General features: G+C 40.8%; 1 protein-coding gene across 2 annotated transcripts in view; it reads left to right on the forward strand.

Moving 5' to 3' along the window:
• Window positions 1-2,595: 2,595 nt before the first annotated feature.
• The window catches only part of cdh8 (cadherin 8), a 99,016-nt gene continuing 79,469 nt past the window's right edge, over window positions 2,596-22,142 (forward strand). Inside the window, exons 1-2 of one of the 2 annotated variants that reach the window (XM_014126500.2) lie at window positions 2,596-2,915; window positions 5,212-5,676. In XM_014126500.2, the coding sequence (XP_013981975.1) occupies window positions 5,422-5,676 (255 nt within the window). In that variant the 5' untranslated portion in view covers window positions 2,596-2,915; window positions 5,212-5,421. The remainder of the gene's footprint in view (window positions 2,916-5,211; window positions 5,677-22,142) is intronic. The other variant, XM_014126498.2, reaches the window with a different exon arrangement.

Genomic DNA, 22,142 nt, shown 5'->3' on the forward strand with positions numbered 1-22,142 from the left:
AATGGCTCAGAAAAAATAATAGTAGAGTTGATATCTTTGCTAATTGGGATCTATGGCATCTCGGTCAAAGGCCCTAAGTAGTGAGTCAGGGGAAACATTTTTAGTGGATAAGGAGAAATTATGTAGTGTAAAACGTTTTGAGTTAATGTCTGGTAAAAGATAGATTGACTTCTACCACTATTACTGCTGCTATTCCATCTACTATTATTATTAAGTATGAACCAATAATATTGATAAATGATATTGAATGAGACTGGGAAATAGGGCTAATGTAATCCCAGTCCTGACATGAATATCAGAGGAACAGTAGGGCCTATGCAGCATTAATGCATTATGTGCAGCACAGATTTTAATAAGGAGGTCTCACAATTGAAAAACACAAATGTGTCCCTGAGAGTCTGTTGAACCTGACCATCCTCTCTGACTAATAAAGCCCATTCCCCGAAGGCCTGAAGGACTGATCAGTCTGTGTCTCTCTGTCAAGGCTGCAGTTTAACATGCTGCTGAACACTAGAGGGCTCTCGCCTCGACACTACACTGCAGACCTATTCTGCTGGTGCACAGGCCTATATCTCACATTAAACATCGAGCATTCGCATATTACAATCTACAGCGTTACCACAACCAGTAATCATGGAAGTTGTGGTTAAGTTAGCAGTGGTAGTATTTTATCTGTTGTTTTACCCTTCAGCTATTGTCTCCATGCGACAATAGCTTTGCACGAAACAAGAATTGCAATACTATCCCTTGTGTGTTGCATTGTGTGAGTACAGCGACTATTTCATCCTTAGTCAAGCAAATAGAGGGCCCTTTCAGTGAAAACATACTCTTTGACAATATATTTATGCTTATACCTTTTATTATAGCCTGCTCATATCATCTAGATCAAGTTTTTTTTTGTTGAGAATCATTGTTTATGTTATTTTGATGAAGAACTTTTTGCAGAACAATATAAGATATCTTGTTTTCTCTCCATCATTTCAGCACCTTTGGCTACAAATAATTGAGAGGGAGTAACCTTTCTTCTGAAGTGAACAGTGTTTTTAGTCAAAGGAAAGTGTGGCTTAGACATGAATTAGCATTTTAAGTAAATTGTCTGTATAAACACATTTCTATATAATCAGCTATAACTGAGGCAAAACACAGCAGTAAGCCCACATTATGGAAAATACAAACGTGTCCCTGGAAATGGTTTCCATTAAATTAAAAAGTATAAGTATTTGGCTAAATGCATTTTCACCATACACTTTGCAAATTTTCAAAGTGCCTCTCTCAATTTTACGGTTTGGGTATCAGGTGACCTTGCCGGCCTACGTAAATGAGTAGCCAGGTTAATTGATATATTTAATTTCACTAATAAAATGTATGGGGAAAACCCAACAAATGCTTCAAAAGCTCACATAACTGGAGTAAAGCAACTAATTGAAGTCCATTTGTTTATATTGCTTTGTTCGACTGAAGACAGTGTAGGATACAGATACACTATATATACACAAGTATGTGGACACCCCTTCAAATTAGTGGATTCGGATTTTTCCGCCACACCCGTTGCTGACAGGTGTATAAAAACAAGCACAAAGTCATGCAATGTCCATAGATTAACTGGCAGTAGAATGGCCTTACTGAAGTGCTCAGTGACTTAAAACTTAGCACCATCATGGGATGCCACCATTTATAATAAGTCAGTTCATCATATTTCTGCCTTGCTAGAGCTGCCCTGGTCAACTGTATGTACTGATATTGTGAAGTGAAACGTTTAGGAGCAACAGCGGCTTAGCTGAGAAGTGTAAGGCCACACAAGCTCACAGAGCGGGACACCAAGTACTGAAGCGCGTAGCGCGTAAAAATCATCTATCCTCGGTTTGAAACACTCACTACCGAGTTCCAAACTGCCTTTGGAAGCAAAGTCAGCACAAGAACTGTTCATCAAGAGCTTCATGAAATGGGTTTCCATGGCCGGACAGCCGCACACAAGCCTAAGATCACCATGCGCAATGCCAAGCTTCGGCTGGAGTGGTGTAAAGCTCGCCACCATTAGACTCTGGAGCAGTGGAAACGCGTTCTCTGGAGTGATGAATCACACTTCACCATCTGGCAGTCCGATGGACTAATCTGGGTTTGGGGGATGCCAGGAGAACACTACCTGCCCTGATGCATAGGGCCAACTGTAAAGTTTGGTGCAGGAGAAATAATGGTTTGGGTCTGTTTTACATGGTTCAGGCTAGGCCCCTTAGTCCCAGTGAAGGAAAATCTTAACGCTACAGCATACAATGACATTCTAGACGATTATGTGCTTCTAACTTTGTGGCAATGAGTTGGAACGACGAATTGAGCCAGGCCTGATCACCCAACGTCAGTGCCCGACCTCACTAATGCTCCTGAAGCAAGTCCCTGCAGCAATGTTTCAACATCTAGTGGAAAGCCTTCCCAGAAGAGTGTAGGCTGTTATAGCAGCAAAGGGGGGACCAACTCCATACTAATGCCTATGATTTTGGAATGAGATTTTCGACGACCAGGTGTCCACATACTTTTGGTTATCTTTTGAAACAATACTCTACCACTGGGCCGACCATTAAAGTTGTGTAGTGTCTGATCGCGTGCATTAATTTCCGAGGCTGTTGACCTGCCTCTTCATCAGTCCAATGAGCGCGGTAAAAGGGGAGGCTCTTCACACCGAACATTTCTCCTCCATCTCCTCACTTTTCCAGTCAGCAAGCAAGCCTGTCGGAGCTACAATAAGTAGTGCCACTGCGGGGTTACTGAACTGTAAGGATTTCCACCGTGTCTTCACACTTTTTGCTCTATTTTTCCCTTTGTAAACGTCTCTCGAATGAAAAGAGAAAAGCAATTGCTATGCTTTTAATCCATTTTTGAAAGGGTGAAATGATGCAAGCACAAGGATGCGAGATACTGTAGTAAGTAACACGGGAATGTATTAACAGGTGCATGAACATGTTTGGGAGAGAACGGGGCTTTTGTTTGATCTTCTTTTGCATGTTTACATCTCGTACTGCATATCAAAATCACTCGGAGATTAGCTTGTGCACGAGGACTGCACACTGAGTCGAAAGAAAGGTTGGCAACTGACCGGCTAACTATCTAACGTTATGTGAAAACTATTTAGGAAGTGCAGCTTTCCAATGTCGTAGCCTATTTTCAGCTCCGTGTTTTTTTCCCCTCTCTTTGATGGAGAGAAAAGGAAACTACATTTGTTGATTGCTTAACTTCCTACCACGCAATGCAATTGAGACGACATGCTGTCCATTTTCAGTGAAGCCATAGTATGTAAGTAGTTTAACTTAGCAACTTGTCTTCGTTTTTTTTTGTGGTTGCCAACTATTTCAAATGAATGAGAAAATCAAACATTGTTGACCAGGCGTTATGTTGTCACTTTGGACATTTATTCAGAATTGTTTATTGCCTACGACTAATCTGTTTCTCGACGACGCAAGCTACGTGTAGGCTACTAGTTATAGCCCAACGTTACCTCATGTGGAGCTATCCACTCCGAGTGGTGCTGAAACCAGCCGGCAACGAGCTAATACGGCACCGGTCTCCATGTAATTCAAAGCAGTTTCAATCATCATTAAGCATCATTTCAATGTTTGTATGTTTCTGATGTTTCTATCCCTTTATTCCAATAATAGCAAATGAACGTTATTAGGCAGCAGTCATAGAGATGCATTGTTAGGCTTCTCGGGTGAATAATTAACATAGCCATAGCATGTTTCAATGTAGACGACATGGCAAGTTTGTTTATGCAGTGTATATATATATATATATATATATATATATATATATATATATATATATATATATATATATTCAACTGTAATAACCACGGTTGACTATTTTCAATTATTATTTGGCACAGGGTATGTTGTGATGTTTTGCTTGGCACTAACAGTAGGTATATGAAATCCATCCAGTTCATAGAGGGATTATGTCTGTCTACTGTCTGTGAATGTCGTTATTTGACTCAGCGTTGCTTTTATGCCTGACTTGTTTATCACAGTTGATTTTAGTAATATCTAATAGCTATGTCGTACATAGACCTTTATCAATACATCCGTATGAACTCCAATGCTGTCACTGCTGTCTTTTTACTTGACCAACTTTGATAAATGGACAGACCGTGTTTGAGGTTGTGCATTTACCCGTGGGATTTTTACAATTATTTTATTAATGAGGAGAATGATTGGTCTTTTCCCATTTCATATTCTTTCATTTCAATTGACATAATGTGAAAGATTCTCTCACTGGTCTGTATAGGCTATTTAAAATCCTATGAATTCTATGATTGGACTAAAATTGGCATCTGTATGCACATTGCAACATGCCACTCTTTTACTTTTTCTAGTAAATTAACATCAAGTTCTGTAGATGTTTCGTGTATATTAGATTGAATTACTATGAATGGTATATTTGTAAAACAGTTTGTGTACCACAATGCTAACACGGATTTCTCTCCTTACAGTCAGAATAATAGTAGATTTTCATTCAATCACTGGTTGTATAGAAGTTGTAGATGAGTTGATAAACAAGATTATACCATATTACTCCAATCATGATCTCATCAGGGATATAAGTACTTGCATCATTGCTGAAATAGAATACCTGGTCTGTGGGATCTTTCCAAGCCTCAATTACAGTGACATGTGGGACATTTGCTTCATATGGCTAGGGTATTTGCTGAAAAGCATATTAGTAACTACATGTATCCAAAGTAATATGAAAACAATAATCATAACCAACATGTAATTGCTCAAAATCTTTCGAGGATAATCTCCAGAACATCAGATTAAAGATAGGCAATCTCATGTATCAGACTAGACCAGATGTATTAGACGAGAGACACAATCATTTACCCTACATTGTAGCAGTCGAATAGGATCACAGGATCACACAGGGTAATGCTTTCTGCTGCTTTATACCATTTGTAATGAAGAGGACTGTCAAAATCACATAGAGATGACAGACAGCAATGTATTTATTTTCTTTGGTTGATAAAAGGTTGATATCATCGTTATCATCAACTAAATCTAGTGATTGTTTTGTATGAGTTGGCTCCTTAAATATTGCTTTAAAAGTCAGTTACCACTGATCTAAAGTGAGGACCTTGATTTGCTCTCACAGGTTCCTTCCTTTGAATTCTGCACTTTGCTTGTAATTTATACGATTAACACTGATCACCTGTTTGCTCCCTTTTAGACCTTTCACACTGCTGGAACACCAAATGGATGGTGTATTGAGTACAACATCTCCTCACCATCTGCAATGGAGGCAAATGAAGCAATGTGAGTGACCTTAATCGCACAATGAATGCAAGCTCTGACGTTCAAAGAAGTAAGAAGTAACAAGTAACCTCAGTTTATCATCTAAGGGAGAGCTGTTGATCTTGGGAAAATAAGTGTCGTAACAATGCCCAAACGGTCCGAGGAGATGCTGACAGACGTGTGGACTTCGTTGCTGCTTGTGTGGATTACGTGTGTCCCTTATACATCCATGACCCCCATCATCAGCCAGTCCAAAAGTTTACAAACTGGTTCCACTGCGCTCCTACGTGGCCTCGTCGAAGGACAAAGAATACTTAGTCGAGCCAAGAGAGGATGGGTTTGGAACCAAATGTTTGTGTTGGAGGAGTTCTCTGGACCAGATCCAATTCTAGTTGGCAGGGTGAGTACTGTAATTGTCAGCTGTATATTAAGCTTGCTTATCGTTTGGAAACATTAATTCAGCCATTTGAATGCTCCACCATTTAAAAAAATAAATACATTTTGTGGGATAGTTTTAGTGCTGAGAGAGAGACAGACACTGGCCTGATCTCATGCAGGGTTTTGGAGAGAAAAAATAAATCCACAGCTACCAAATTCTGCGCTGAGGCGTTTTGTGTCGTGTCCCTGAAATATGGAATAACAGAGTGAAAATGAATAACTAATGATGCGTTACATTGCAGTGGAATGACCTACAGTACAACCATATATACAGTAGAAATATCTACGCATTGTTTTATTCGATCTTTTTTTTTCTATTTTGTGTTTTCTTTCGTTTGTTGGCCAGGGTATTGGGTGTGGTTTCCTTTTGAAGTATTTGTCATAGTAACACAAGGATAAAAAAAGGGGGTATTTTTGGCTACGTTTCATTGTTGAGAATTTGATAGAGCCCTATAATCCAAAGGACAAGGGACACCTGGTACCTGGCCGGTGTAGACGCGGCAGGGCCAAGGCCCAGGACCCAGTGAGGGTTGTTGATAAGGCAAGCCAAAGCAGCTTGTTCACAGCTCATTGCAAGAACGCACCTGGGGAGTCTCAACCTGGCAGCTACTACCTCTGACCATTACCCAACCACTCTGGCACATGCACCAGAATATGCCATCAAGGATAATATTTGACCTCACACTAGCATGATTTACACATACTGTACAGCAGTTACCTATTTACTGATGAGGTTATTTCTTGCTGTATATTTTGTAGCTTAATGCTGTCATGATATTTACTACTAGTAGTTGGAGGCAAGCTGAAATGACAAGGCAGCTATTATATCATTTGAATGATTGCTGCACCTATATCTCAATCCCTATCCCACCATTGCAGTATGTAAAACACATCATTTTAGGTTCAATCATTGCCAAACATAACAGTGATAAAGAAGGAATTCATGCTGATCGTAATTTATGGCGCCATGGTACTATAAAGCATGGATAGGTAGAAGTCTCTAAATATTCATGAGGTGGAAAATTGAGCCCTACAGTACTGTCTGAATGCCCAAAGTTTGGCAGAATGTCATATAACTTAGCACTCTAACTTGATTTCTTTGGGGGATTATTGTCACGTAGGTATATCAATAAATCACATGCTCTCATGCAGTGTTTACACCTGTGTTTTCCAAATACCATACGAACACACAAATGTCGTTAAATGCAGCATGCATATTTCACGAGTCTCAATTAAACGGCCTCTGTCGGATCTACCAACGGCTCTTCGTCAGAGAGCCAAAATAAACAAACACACTGTATCGGCTGTAATGATCTCCTAGGTGTATCTCTGAGATAGACTGATGTAGCTTTTGGCATGCATATAGAGTTGGTCTCACTGCTGGATAGAAATTGTCAGGAGGGTTCATGGAAAATAAGGCTAGCACTCAAATCTGTTTGGTTTTAGGTGTGCATGAAGCCTCTGTTCTTGGTCAGGGATTGTTTTAAGCATATTTAGCCATTGTCACTCAAAATAATTAGCATGTGTAGGTTGAAGGACATTGCAAGGATTGTAGGAGTTAGTTTGGTTGAGGATGGATTTGTCTCGCATTTGAAAGACAGTGTTGATGAGTTGCATTATTATTCACAAGGTTAAGTACTCATGAGCATGGCTGGCAGAGCAAAGATAAGTCCGATGTTGCAGTAAGATACAGGTGTAGGATCTTAATTTGATCACCCTGTTGTTGCAAGAAATATCCTGCATAGCAGGAAACGCTAACTTGTAGTTTATTCAAGGTTTAAAAAGGCGTCATACATGTTTTAATTTCCTAACAAAAAATGTAACAACCGCCACAAAAATGTCCATTCATTTTAATCCACACAATAATTCACATTAGAGCCTGTTGTTGCAGGATTATTTTCCTGTTGTTAGAAACTGGTCAAATTAAGATCGTACACCTGTATGATGTCTCTCTCTCTCTCTCTCTCTCTCACCCTCTCACTCGGTCTCTCTCTTTCTCATGCTTAATTTAAAAAAAAATCAAATGGAAGTGGGAGGTGTGATTCAAATGGGTCATACAGATCTCAGTTTTTCAGTGCAGTCTGTGGTTGTGGGTTGATTATCAGGGAACCCCAGGCCAAGATTAGACTCATTCCATCCTTTACATTTTATTGTGCGGCACTCTGATGTTTAATTATACATAGATCTCCTGTCTTGTCAGCGACCGAGCTCCTCTTGAGTTCCTGCTGGCATTGGAAGGAGACTATTAGCATAAATGTAAAAGTGAGCATGTCGGTGTGGGAGTGTGAGATGGTCACAATGCGTGACGGCGTCATCCTTGCTGTTCTTTACAGCACCGCCATTCTGACATTGTGATTCACTGAGCTGGATCTGCGTCACCCTGTGTCACTCCCATTTGAAGGGAATGCAGTACCTGTAAAACTGAAGCTGACGAGACAGCTGTGAAAGCTTGTTGCTCCAATGTAGAAGTGGTATGCGGGGGATTTTAAGATTAACCGTGACTGAGTAATGTCTCCAAAAATAACGACTCATTAAGAGCAATGTGAGTGTAGGTGTGAGATTAGATTTAGAATTCTAGAATGTCATATTAAATGCCATAAAGTGTATATTCTGGCATGACGTTTTATTTATTATTTGTTATTTTCTTCTTCAGACTACTGTCTGAATTTATCACAAATCCTAGTCTAAGCCAGGATAGTACGTTTCCATGATTACTTTTTCTACTTTTCATCCTTAGTTTTAACTCTGTGAGTTTAATAGTTTTATGTTACAAAGTGCACACTCATTTTCATCCACAAAACAAAACATTACACTGAAAGGAGAGATACATATTCCCAACTTAAGCAAATCAAATGGAAGTGGGAGGTGGGTTAACATTTTTCCCAACCTAAGCAAAATTAGATTCTGTTTGTAAAGCGTCAAATTGATTATAGTCTGTGTCACGGTGTGTTGTACCTCACATAGCACTGATGCAACTTTTCTTTTCCTTTTCCTTTGATCTTATGTATTATAATGTTTTTTAAGAATGGACTCCATTCTTCCCATTGAGGTGCAGATGTATCCAAATGAAACAGCTCCTGACTCATCCTGTTTCTTATTGTCCGATGCTTTCATCTCTGATACAGTTGTGTTTTGCACAAAGAGAATTGATAATAAGCCATTAATATTCAACAATTCATACTACAAGATTGTGAGGACTGAGAGTAATAAAGAGAGTAATTAGCTTTGATTATTAATGCAGAAAAAAACCATTTAATATATTTTTGATGGCAGAAAACGTTTCCTTTTGCTGTTTCGAAACAAGATATCTGACACCATAAGATGGATAGCATGCAAGGCCTGCAATAGTGTGGGCTTGGATATAAATCCTGTACCTCTCAGATCCCTGCTACCTTTTCTTTGGTTAGATGGAGACTGATCTTTATCACCAATAAACAATACAATAGCAACTGATTTGATTAATATCACACATATAGAGTGGTTGCTCCACTAAATGTTTTGCGATTATGCTGCGGGACTTAAGAGGTAATTTGAGGTTTATTATGGTACCCTGCATCACTACTTCATTGCTCCAGACCAGCGCAAGGGGGAGTTAGAGCACTGATTATGATTTTGGATCCCAAGGCGCTACTGTGTCTCTAACTGAAAATGAATGAGCTACATAAACCACATGGAAACTGATAATTGTGCGCGACTTCAATTTTGAATTTCAATGAACTGAATGATGAGGATGATGAAGGTGATTGAATTTAGAACAATAGAATAAGAATTGCTATTCCTCTGTCCTACAGTGCACACCAGGAAAAATACACTTGTTTTTCTGTTACTACTCGTCAGTATTACTTACTAAAACCATTGTTACGCTAAGGTTTTTATTCTAAGAGAAAGTTAGACTACAATTATGTTGTGGAAATGTTAGGATCATTTGTCTCTTACTGTAGTACTGTAGCCTACTCCTGACTGGTTGTGTTGTACTGCGCCTAAGTGACGCAGCGGTCTCACACACTGCATTGCATTGCAAACTGCGCTGCTACAGATGCTGGGTCAATACCTGTGTCGGCCGCTACCGGGCTTTTGATTTCTCTCCTTCTAAAAACAGAAATAAATCATTCTAAATAACACACTGGCTTTATTTACAAATTAGTAACAACCTCTCACCCCATGTTCAAGAATGTCCCATTTCTCACTCACTTTACGTTATTTGAAATCGTAAAATTATCCAAAATATCATTATTTTTAAAACAAAGCTATTATTATTCATTAATTTAGAATGATATAAAACCCCTTGGATATTCTCATAGATATATTATTTAACACTGTTTTTCACAAGAGTAGCAGGCTGTGAATTCCGCAAACAGCGTTTCTAGCAGGACAATATACAGTTGAAGTCGGAAGTTTACATACACCTTAGCCAAATACATTTAAACTCAGTTTTTCACATATCCTGATATTCAATCCTACAAACAATTCCCTGTTTTAGGTCAGTTAGGATCACCAGTTTATTTTAAGAATGTGAAATGTCAGAATAATAGTAGAGAGAATGATTTATTTCAGCTTTTATTTCTTTCATCACATTCCCAGTGGGTCAGAAGTTTACATACACTCAATTAGTATTTGGTAGCATTGCCTTTAAATTGTTTAACTTGGGTCAAACATGTCGGGTAGCCTTCCACAAGCTTCCCACAATAAGTTGGGTGAATTTTTGCCCATTCCTCCTGACAGAGCTGGTGTAACTGAGTCAGGTTTGTAGGCCTCCTTGCTCGCACACACTTTTTCAATTCAGCCCACAAATTTTTGATAGGATTTGTGATGGCCACTCCAATACCTTGACTTTGCTGGCCTTAAGCCATTTTGCCACAACTTTAGAAGTATGCTTGGGGTCATTGTCCATTTGGAAGACCCATTTGCGACCAAGCTTTAACTTCCTGACTGATGTCTTGAGACGTTGCTTCAATATATCCACATCATTTTCCTGCCTCATGATGCCATCTATTTTGTAAAGTGCACCAGTCCCTCCTGCAGCAAAGCACCCCCACAACATGACGCTGCCACCCCCGTGCTTCACGGTTGGGATGGTGTTCTTCAGCTTGCAATCCTCCCCCTTTTTCCTCCAAACATAACGATTGTCATTATGGCCAAACAGTTCTATTTTTGTTTCATCAGACCAGAGGACATTTCTCCAAAAAGTATGATCTTTGTCCCCATGTGCAGTTGCAAACCAAAGTCTGGCTTTTTTAAGGCGGTTTGGAGCAGTGGCTTCTCCCTTGCTGAGCGGCCTTTCAGGTTATGTCGATATAGGACTTGTTTTACTGTGGATATAGATACTTTTGTTTTCTCCATTATCTTCACAAGGTCCTTTGCTGTTGTTCTGAGATTGATTTCCACTTTTCGAACCAAAGTAAGTTCTTTGCTTCAGGAGGGACTGGTGCACTTCACAAAATAGATGGCATCATGTGGTAGGAAAATGATGTGGATATATTGAAGCAGCATTTCCAGAAATCAGTCAGGAAGTTAAAGCTTGGTCGCAAATGGGTCTTCCAAATAGACAAATACCCCAAGCATACGTCTAAAGTTGTGGAAAAATGGCTTAAGGACAACAAAGTCAAGGTATTGGAGGGGCCATCACAATTCCCTGACCTCAATCCTATAGAACATTTGTGGGCAGAACTGAAAAAGCGTGTGCGAGCAAGGAGGCCTAAAAACCTGACTCAGTTACACCAGCTCTGTCAGGAGGAATGGGCAAAAATTCACCCAACTTATTGTGGGAAGCTTGTGGAAAGCTACCCGAAACGTTTGACCCAAGTTAAACAATTTCAAGGCAATGCTACCAAATACTAATTGAGTGTATGTAAACTGAAAGAAATGAAAGAAATAAAAGCTGAAATAAATCATTCTCTCTACTATTATTCTGACATTTCACATTCTTAAAATAAAGTGGGGATCCAAACTGACCTAAAACAGGGAATTTTTACTAGGATTAAATGTCAGGAATTGTGAAAAACTGAGCTTAAATGTATTTGGCTAAGATGTATTTAAACTTCCGACTTCAACTGTAAATCCGAACTGGATTTAACAAAAAATGACATGAAAGCGCACATTTGTAATCCAAAACTAAAAGTAATTGGAAAGGTAGATACAAATTATTGGCGATATTGTGGTTGCAATAAAGAATGTAAACAGGATGTAAACAACATGCTGTCTTTTTATTTACGGTAATGATGGACAGCTGGATGCATTTTGAAAACCTCTTTTCAAACACTTGTTTTTCACCAGTGTACTGTAGTACCTTTCCAGTACTCCTCACCCCGCCCCAAACTCCACCCGTAACACCTTAACACAGTTACCATTCAAAAACGAGATGTTTATAAAAAAAAAAAGACATTGCGAGCAAAGAGAACAGACGAAATGGACATTGTTTTCAGTAAGCCAGCTTCTTTCTATGGTGCTACCCGTTCCAGGGTTCGGACCATAACCACCAGAGGACTTGAAAATGAGCCGGAATGAAGGGATCACCAAAACAAGGTATTTTGGTTTCGGTGCATTTTCTTTAAAAAAAAATGTATATAGCCTATCAATGTGTAGGCATACTGTGTTATATAATCAATAATTAAATAAGGGTTAAATAAAAACATTTTTTACAAAAATATTGTGTTGTAAAAACTTGAATGTGTTTTTGCAGAGCGTACAGCCATGCCGACAACATTCTGTGGAGATCAGTGGACCAAGGGCAGGACAAAGGGCCACACCGAAAAATGCGTGGTTGCCAAGAAAGCGGTTAGTTTTGCTAGATTCTTAAAATGTTTACATAGCATTTGTGTGTTGGAGTCACTTTTAATTCTTAATTGATCTACCGTTTCTATCATAGGCCACTGTAATCGATGGGGGCTCAGGGTGGTACCGTTCTGCTCATCTGATGAAGGTGCACGTGGATCAGATTCAAACTTTGAAGACCGAGATCGAGTCATTGAAGGCAGACCAGCAGAAAGAGAAACATTATCTGAGGGCAGAGATACGGGCGACAGCTGATGTATTGGTCCAGAGCCAGGCGGTATTGGCAGAGAGTCACTCGTCATTGTCAGAGAGTCAGGTGGCGTTGGCGCGTTGAAGAGGGCGAGGAACGAAATGGAGTCACAATCCATGCCAGGTACACCTGTGAGCTCTGGAACTCTACCTCTGACAGGCAGAGTCAACATATCTGGTGGGTTCATCAGGTCTTCGGTTCACCCTGACATTTCCATTCCTCTTCTGACAACAGAACTTGACCAACTGCTCACCAGGCACAGCAAGGGCCGTCGGGACTGTTATGCTGTTCTGCTATTCCAAGGATGTGTAACTGAAGATATTCCACGAGTGGACACAGAATACCAACTGGGATGGATCCCGAGGCAGATATGGCTTACCAGTGAACCTCCGGGTGTTCTTCATTAATACTGTGTCTCAGATGTTTCTGTCCATGACTGATGCAACCCGAACAAGCATTAAAGACAGAGTTAATGAGTACTTGAGGTCACAAGAAAGTCTGGACATGGCCTGCTCTCCCTTATGTAAGGAATTAGACACTTTACCATGTTTACTACAGTATGTACTGTATGCTATGTTTACTTGTCAGACTGCACAGTAGCCTAATAAACAAATGCAGGCCACTTCTATCTTCAAAATGCTTTATTATCCAAATGTTCAAAGTGCGTGTGGGCAAGCTCATGAAACCTCATTGTTGGATAAACTTTGGAATTACTATGGGAATAAATGTCACTGAATGACAGAAATATTGGAACATAGTAGGCTAATGAAGGTAAACCAATTGTTGCTTACTATTAGCAGGGCTATTAGCAGGACAATAGACTTGCCTAGAAGGAGGGTAGGGGGAGAATTCTTCAAATGTATTTCTTAGTTATGTTGGCTGTATCACAACCGGCTGTGATTGGTTGCATTTTCAGTTTAATCCACCAGAAAAGACAGAACAAATAATGCAACAAACATTGTCGTTAAACTCAAATATCCTAATTGATAAAAAAACTTTTTTTTAGCATTTATTATTATTATGTGTCACATCTGACCATGATTGGGAGTCCCTTAGGGCAGTGCACAATTGCCCCAGTGTTTCTCTCCCTCTAAAAACAGAAACAAATGTTTTGCCCTTTACCCATATTATTTTGGCCTTTATTCAGATTACAATTGCTCACTTTCGTTTTTTTTGAAAACGAAATAATCTCCAAAATATCGTTATATATAATCAAGTTGATGGCACAGTCATATAGACCGGCACCTACATAGAGCTGAGCGACTCACTCATTCATGGCTTTGGATGAAAATAAATAAGTACCAGCATTCTTTCTGATAGTCTTTAATAAATAAATGTTTTGGTTATCCTAACCTGGACACCATGTATAGTATATATACATGGTCCATTATAATAATAGCCCATGGCCCATCTAATAGCCCATAATAGCCCATTATGGGCTATTAGAAGTACAATATACCTTTTCCAACACCTCTCTGTATTTTGATACTTTGTGCAAGTGGCGCAGCTGTGTAAGACACTGCTACAGATGCTGGTTTGATACCTGTGCCAGGAGACCTGTGAGGGTCGCTTTATTTACAAATTAGTGAGAATGTCTTCAAGAATGGCCTTTTTCTCGCTCACTCTAGGTTAAATGAAAAGAACATCATCTCCAAAATATTGTTAATTTTTAAACAAAGTGATTATTTTTTATTATTAATGAATTTAGAATTATATTAAAGTCCCTTAGATATTCTCACAGACCAGATTTGCCCTACCGAAAAATTCCCCTTAGATATTAATTTAGAATCTTCCAATCCTCTAAATGTAATTTTTGGCGGAGAATCACGTCATTGATAAAAAATATTTTTCGATATACTGTAGGCCTACTGTAGGCGAAATAAGTTTCACTAGTGTTGAGTAATGTGCTGTTAAAAGTAATGTAGGTCTTATTTATTTAAAAAGCATATTGAAGTTTGAAGCAATGGCAATAGCTATTTCAACATCGTTTCACATTGCTCTGAGACAAGCATGGGGACTGGTCTTGATAAATCAATGAGATTTTTATTTTCATTATTATTATTATTGCTAAAGGTACTGCCTAGGTGTAAATATAATTTTGCAAGAGATAGCACTTTTAAAGCCTAAGAATCTTTTTGAAGGGAAACAATAACAGTCTTGAACTTTTTTGGCAACATAGTGATATATTCTTATATAATGTACAATGAGGAATTCAACTACAAAATACTAGTCTTCTCCCATCTTTTTAACCGTTGCCCCCACCCACAAAGTGTATAAACAACAACAATAAATAATAATAAAATAAGATAAGATAATAAGATACAAAAGTGAAGAACATAAATCAATCAACTCTAATTAGCCCATGTAGGACAGTATGCAAGTGTGTGGGCATGGACTTTGCAGATGTATTTCTCACATGTGCAGCACATAGTATTTGTTTTACAGTCCTTCTTTGGGGGGCAGAATTGGCATCTCCTCCTCTTGCCTGCCCCAGCTGCAGCCTCAGGTGGATCAGGACAAGATTCAGCCCCCTGAACAGTTTTCACATGCGCTGCAGAGGCTGCTGTGTGGGGGAGACACTCCCTTCTTTGAATGTTTCGGGGTTACAAGTGCCTTTCCCAGCTGCTCCAGGAACACCCTCCTCTTGTTCCATATCACGAAGGCATTGTATGAGGACACATCAATGATGTTATGGAAGATGATCAGGGGCCAGTGTGCGGTCATCCTCCTGCAACAGTAAGTTCCAATCACCTTGTCCAGCTTGTCCACGCCTCCATTGTGGTTGTGGTTGTAGTCCAAGATGATGGCTGGCTTCCTGCCCTCACGATCACTGATCTCAGATGTTTTGTGCAGTGTGCTCAGGAGGACCACATTCTTGTTCCTCTTTGCTAGGTAAGATACTAGAGTGGTGGTATTGGTGAAGGCAAACTTTAATGAGAAGGCTTCTCTCCCCCTTGTTGCGAGGAGTGCAGGGGGGAGCTCAGGCTTGTTCTTTCTAACTGTGCCAACCATGTCGATCTTCCTCTTCAGGAGCTGCTGGCTGAGTTCATAAAAGGTGAAGAAATTGTCACACGGGACATTGTGCCCCCTCAGTCCATCTGTCACATCAAGCACAACCCGCATCCCTTGGTTCTTCTCCGGGCCTCCACTGGTTGGCTTCCATGTGAAGACTTGCATCTTCCAAGCGTAGCTGGATTATGCGTCACAGGCCACCCATATCTTGATGCCATACTTTTCTGGCTTGCTGGGCATATCCTGCCAGAAAGGACAGCGATCTTTTGACAAAAGAGATCACTGTCAGTAATTAGTATCAGTGTCACAGAAAACAATCACATAAATCAATGATATTACAGCAATACATAATAAAATGAACAGTGAAAATCACTTACATTACAGATATGAACATAAAAATGTACCTCTGAATGGAACCAGTTGCTCATCCACTGTTACTTCAGGCCCAGGGTTGTAGAGGTATGGCAGACGCTCCACCCGCTAAGATAAGCAGCCCTATGTAGGCAGGCAGGTCAATCTCATCCATCCTTTTCCAGTTGTCTCCATATTTACGGAAACCCAGGATGATTTTTTTTCTATGGCTGGTATGATGAACATGTAGAATTTTGAGGCGATGTCCTGGGCATGGGCAACTGCATGTCTTGTGGGCCCTGGGGAGATCCTTATGACATTGTGTGCTGCCATCCTGCCCTGGTTGTCATATGGTGACAAGGACCATGTTATTTTGCTGTTCTTTGACAAACATGTTTCTCTCTCAGCTCATCTGAAGATGATGCGTCGTGCTCTGGGTTGTATTCTTCCCCGTCTTCTTCTTCAGATACCTCCTCCTCTTCTAAATCATTGTTCTCTTGTCCCTCCTGGACATCTGAAAAAAATAAGATATATGACCTGTTGGGCACTGAAACGTGCGCTCATGGCTTCAGCAAAGAGAGAACTGGGAGGACTGTCATCTGCAACACTGTTTATAGCCTCTGACTGCATTCCCCACTAGTAAACAATGCTTTCAAGAACTGTTTATTTTGTCTGAAATGTTGTTTATTTTGTCTGAAATGTTGTTTATTTAGTCTGAAATGTTGTTTATTTTGTCTGTGAACTTGAGTCGTGTGTGGGGCCGTGGAGGGGAGTTCAATCCGTAGCACACATCATCTCAATTTCTCGTATGTGTATATCTGTGTGTGTCTTTGTGGTTTTTGTGGTGTGTAAATTATTTTACAAATGTCCCTAAGACAATCTTTGTACCCTGGTGGTGTACAGCTTTCATGGAAACATGAACAAAGGCAATGTTTTTTGGTGTCACTCTAGGAAAAGTCATCGAATTTCAAGTTGAAATAAACTTCATTTAGGGGGTTTTCTCTGCTGATAAACATAGTGGCGGGTCATTTTTGACCCTTGTATTGATGCTAACTGTTTTATCAACAGCTTCTCAGCATCACTATCTTTCTGAAATATTGTCAAAGAATATATTTTCATGTAGGGCAACAACTGTCAGTGCACTGCTCCTCACAGGTGAAAAGACACTCATCAGGTATCCAGTCTAGTCCCAGATGTTTGTTTATTCCATAAGAGTACAATGGAGCTGACTGAAGTTATACTACTATATGCCTGTCAGTGCTGGTGGATTGGTTCTCTCCTTCTGTATGATAGGGTTAGTAAAGTGAGAGGGACTCAAGAGTCCTGGAAAGCTTGTCCTCAGAGGCGATGGAGTGAGGACGACGGTGTTCAAGTTTCGTCGTATTTGTCTTCAGTAATGCGTGGCGGGAAGCTCTCTCTGGGTGTTGGCGCTGCTGCAGACAACTTCACCCTTGGAGCTTCCTGATTACTTTTTATTTTTTATTTGTAGATCAAAGGTCCTCCTCCTGATCCCACCTCGATTTAGCCCTGCCAAAGTGCACTGTGATCTGAGAAGATCTCACGCGTTAATCTGCATTTGCTTAGGTTAGGACAGAGTCAGCGCAGATTCTAGTGGATATCGAGCTTCGCCCTTGATTGAAGGCTTCGGAGTGGGAGTTAACAAGAGTATTACTCTGCATTAATGAAAGCTAATGTTGAGACTGAAATGATAGGTATTGGCTACAGAATCAGTCTAAGTATAACATTGATGGCTAATGTAGGTACGACGTTTTAAGCATCAAACATTTGAAAATATGTCACTTGACGTTTATGGTTTGAGTTCCAATCGACTTCTTCCTCACAGCCTCTCCTGGGCTCTGCCTGGTGTTTTCTCCTTGTAGTATCTCTCTCTACTGTGTGTTATCTTACTATGTTACTGCTAGTATATATCACAGAGGCCTTTATATCATTGGAACATGAGCACAGTCCCCATTCCCTTTCTACGGTGACTGTAATAAAACACCAGGCCCCAGCAGTGAGTCTGACTGAGCTGTGGGATCACATTATTGCTTCCTTGGAAGAGGCTGACAGGTTGTCTATTGCTCTGTGTTGTTGTGTTGCTCCCCGTTAACAAGGTGTATGTGTGTGGTGTGGAGGGGCACAGGGACAAAACCAAAAATGAGTAGGAAGTATAATCTAAAACTTCACGGTCATGAGAGCAATTGCAAAAATCCCATTGCAATTGCTTTTGACCAGGTGTTGTATCATTAAAAATGCATACAGCGCAGGATTTAAATAACTAAATGCTGGCGTTCTCTCTCTCTCTCTCTCTCTCTCTCTCTCTCTCTCTCTCTCTCTCTCTCTCTCTCTCTCTCTCTCTCTCTCTCTCTCTCATACACACCTAACCCTTGTTTTATGGCACTAACACTGAGATGGTGCCTGTGTAAATCCTCTGTCCTTACATAATGATCAAATTCACATACAGTACGTGCACATACTTCATTTCCTCTCTCCAGTCATTGTTACCTTTTGACCCTACATTTATCGTCAGACGTAGGAGAAGGCACAATCCCTCAGACGCAGTGATCCAGACGCTTATGAGATATACTCTTATTAAGGTCATGTACAGGCGAATTCCCTATACATGCATCAAATAATACAGTATATGGATCCGGTGTCCAAGTCTGTTGCCACAGAAACCCTGAGGATAAAGCAAGGTTGCCATTGTTCACACCAAGGTGCTGGGTTAGTGAGTGCATGATCAGATTCATACAGCTGCTCATGGGGATTTTTCAGGGTTTAGTGCAGATTCATAATAAATGGGTATTTGTGATGTAACCTTGGAAAGGCTTGCAGTGATTAGCGCTCCCATGTCAGTGTTTGGGAGTTGATATGTGGTGTTAACCTCTCCTCTAGCGACTGGCGGCTCTGCTTCCTGCGTCCTGGCCTCGGCTTGATCTGAAGAAGCAAAGTGCCGTGAACTCTGCTCAAACTAATCATTGGAATTAAGCAGTTCACCTCTAATGCTTTGCTTGTGCATTGCTTTGGCTAAATCGTCCCTTTTTTGGGTTGCTCGCTTTTCCCCAACCCCAAAAAAAGCCATTTGTTTAATCCTAACAGGTTTAATGCTTTCAGTCTCAGTCTTTTTTATTGACATTCCATCATTCATTGTCTTCTAGATATGCCTGTTAACTAACCCCAATTATTCTGGGGATATTATACATGCACACTATAGAGAGCTCGTTATGGTGACATGTTGGCATGTGACCTTTATGTCACCCTCTATGGGTGAATGTAATGTAGGCCTATATTCATTCAAGACATGCGCTAAACATTGGGCAGACAGGATCAATTTGCCATAATTACAAATTATTCTAATCTACGACTGTAATGATCTAAAACCTACTAATTGGCCTCTTGCAGTGATCGTGGGCAGCTAAGAAACCCTTTGAGCCAGTAGATGTTTGGCTCAGCTCTCCATCCCTCTCCTATGGATGGCATCCTCAGCATGAGTAGCTGCAGGCAGCACAGCTTATCCCTGTGCCTCTACTTCCATACACAGCCCAGGAGCAAAACTGGGACTACAAAGTAATCTTGTTAAGAATGGATGTTGATATTGTGCATTTGGCTTCATGGTTAGCTAGGAGCACACGTGGGCTGCCGGAAGAAGACAATATGGGAAGGGGTGGGTGGAAAGCCTATTTCTGGAATTTTTTAAGATGACAGCAACCACCCCCCTCCCCCTCGCATCTCACCCTCATGATCCAAAATAACAACAAAGATGAAATGAACAATGGCGCTGACATTTGCTTGAGGAGCCATTTCTTTACCAATCTCCACTAGTGAAGATGATGATAATCATAGCAGAGTGAAAGGAAGAAAGGGTGCTAACCTTAATCACTGTTTTGTTGCTATTATGGTGAGTTGAGCAGGAAAAATTGTAAAAGAAAGTATCCATGGAGAATCAATGGCCCAGGCGCTTCTCGGTGAAACTGCCTCAGCCAACAGACTGTGCCTCTGACCTTTATCCCAAATGAATTATTTCTGTTTAATGATCCTTTCGCAAAAAGAAAGAAATAGCTGAAATAATTGCTGAAAGTATAAAACACCTTAAAAGGGCAACCTAGCAGACTTTCTCAACAACCCAGTGCACATACACACTCATATCCTCTGAAAATGTGTTTGGCTTTTATTTGCATCTCCATGGTGTCCATGACTCGACAGCAAATCCTTACAAATGAAGATTTAAAAGTCCAACATGTAGAAAGGATCTACTAGCAGGTAGTGGTGGCAATGCAGGGTTAATGTGTGAAACCTATGGATGTAGATTTTTCAGTTCTGGATGAGGGGATGGGGGGGTGGGTGCGTGCATGAAAAATTCAGAACATTGTAATATAATATCCAGATGAGTCATGAATCCTTAATGGAAATCAGGACTGAACATGTAGGGTTTTGGAATTGTGCTCAAAGAACGATGGCTTTCTTTGTTAGCTGCCAATTGTGTTGGTAATGGGCTTCTGTTTTAGACACACACACACGCCATTATCCATCTCTTCGCTGTATTGTGTTGTTTAGACATGTGCCCTTGGCTGATAGTAAGCAAGAGGGATGGGAGGAATAAGAGTAAGCCAACAATTGTGTGAAAAGCTATGACTTAGCGTACAGTGAAATGCATTATTCTTGGGGCGTAGCTATAATGGTAGATCATCGGTTTGGTTATGCAACTGAAAAAGGACATGTAAACTCAGCAAAAAAAGAAACAGCCCTTTTTCAGGACCCTGTCTTTCAAAGATTATTTGTAAAAATCCAAATAACTTCACAGATCTTCATTGTAAAGGGTTTAAACACTATTTCCCATGCTCGTTCAATGAACCATAAACAATTAATTAACATGCACCTGTGGAACGGTCGTTAAGACACTAACAGCTTACAGACGGTAGGCAATTAAGGTCACAGTTATGAAAACTTAGGACACTAAAGAGGCCTTTCTACTGACTCTGAAAAACACCAAACGAAGGCATGCTGCAAGGAGACATGAGGACTGCAGATGTGGCCAGGGCAATAAATTGCCATGTCCACACTGTGAGACGCCTAAGACAGCGCTACAGGGAGACAGGATTGACAACTGATTGTCCTCGCAGTGGCAGACCACGTGTAACAACAGGATTGGTACATCCGAACATCAGAGCTGCGCGACAGTTACAGGATGGCAACAACTGCCCGAGTAACACCAGGAACGCAGAATCCCTCCACCAGTGCTCAGACTGTCCTCAATAGGCTGAGAGAGACTGGACTGAGGGCTTGTAGGCCTGTTATAAGGCAGGTCCTCACCAGACATCACCAGCAACAATGTCGCCTATGGGCACAAACCTACTGTCGCTGGACCAGACACAACTGACAAAAAGTGCTCTTCACTGACGAGTGAGAGTTTTGTCTCACCAGGAGTGATGGTCGGATTCGCGTTTATCGTCGAAGGAATGAGCATTACACCGAGTCCTGTGCTCTGGAGCGGGATCGATTTGGAGGTGGAGGGTCCATCATGGTCCAGGGTGGTGTATCACAGCATCATCGGACTGAACTTGTTGTCATTGCAGGCAATCTCAACGTTGTGCGTTACAGGGAAGACATCCTCCTCCCTCATGTGGTACCCTTCCTGCAGGCTCGTCCTGACATGACCCCCCAGCATGACAATGCCACCAGCCATACTGCTTGTTATGTGTGTGATTTCCTGCAAGACAGGAATGTCAGTGTTCTGCCATGGCCAGCGAAGAGCCCGGATCTCAATCCCATTGAGCACGTCTGGGACCTGTTGGATTGTAGGGTGAGGGCTAGGGCCATTCCCCCCAGAAATGTCCGGGAACTTGCAGGTGCCTTGGTGGAAGAGTGGGGTAACATCTCACAGCAAGAACTGGCAAATCTGGTGCAGTCCATGAGGAGGAGATGCACTGCAGTACTTAATACAGCTGGTGGCCACACCAGATACTGACTGTTACTTTTGATTTTGACCCCCCTTTTGTTCAGGGACACATTATTCCATTTCTGTTCATCACATGTCTGTGGAACTT

The sequence above is a fragment of the Salmo salar genome, chromosome ssa11 (assembly GCF_905237065.1).
Source record: "Salmo salar chromosome ssa11, Ssal_v3.1, whole genome shotgun sequence".
Taxonomy (NCBI): domain Eukaryota; kingdom Metazoa; phylum Chordata; class Actinopteri; order Salmoniformes; family Salmonidae; genus Salmo; species Salmo salar.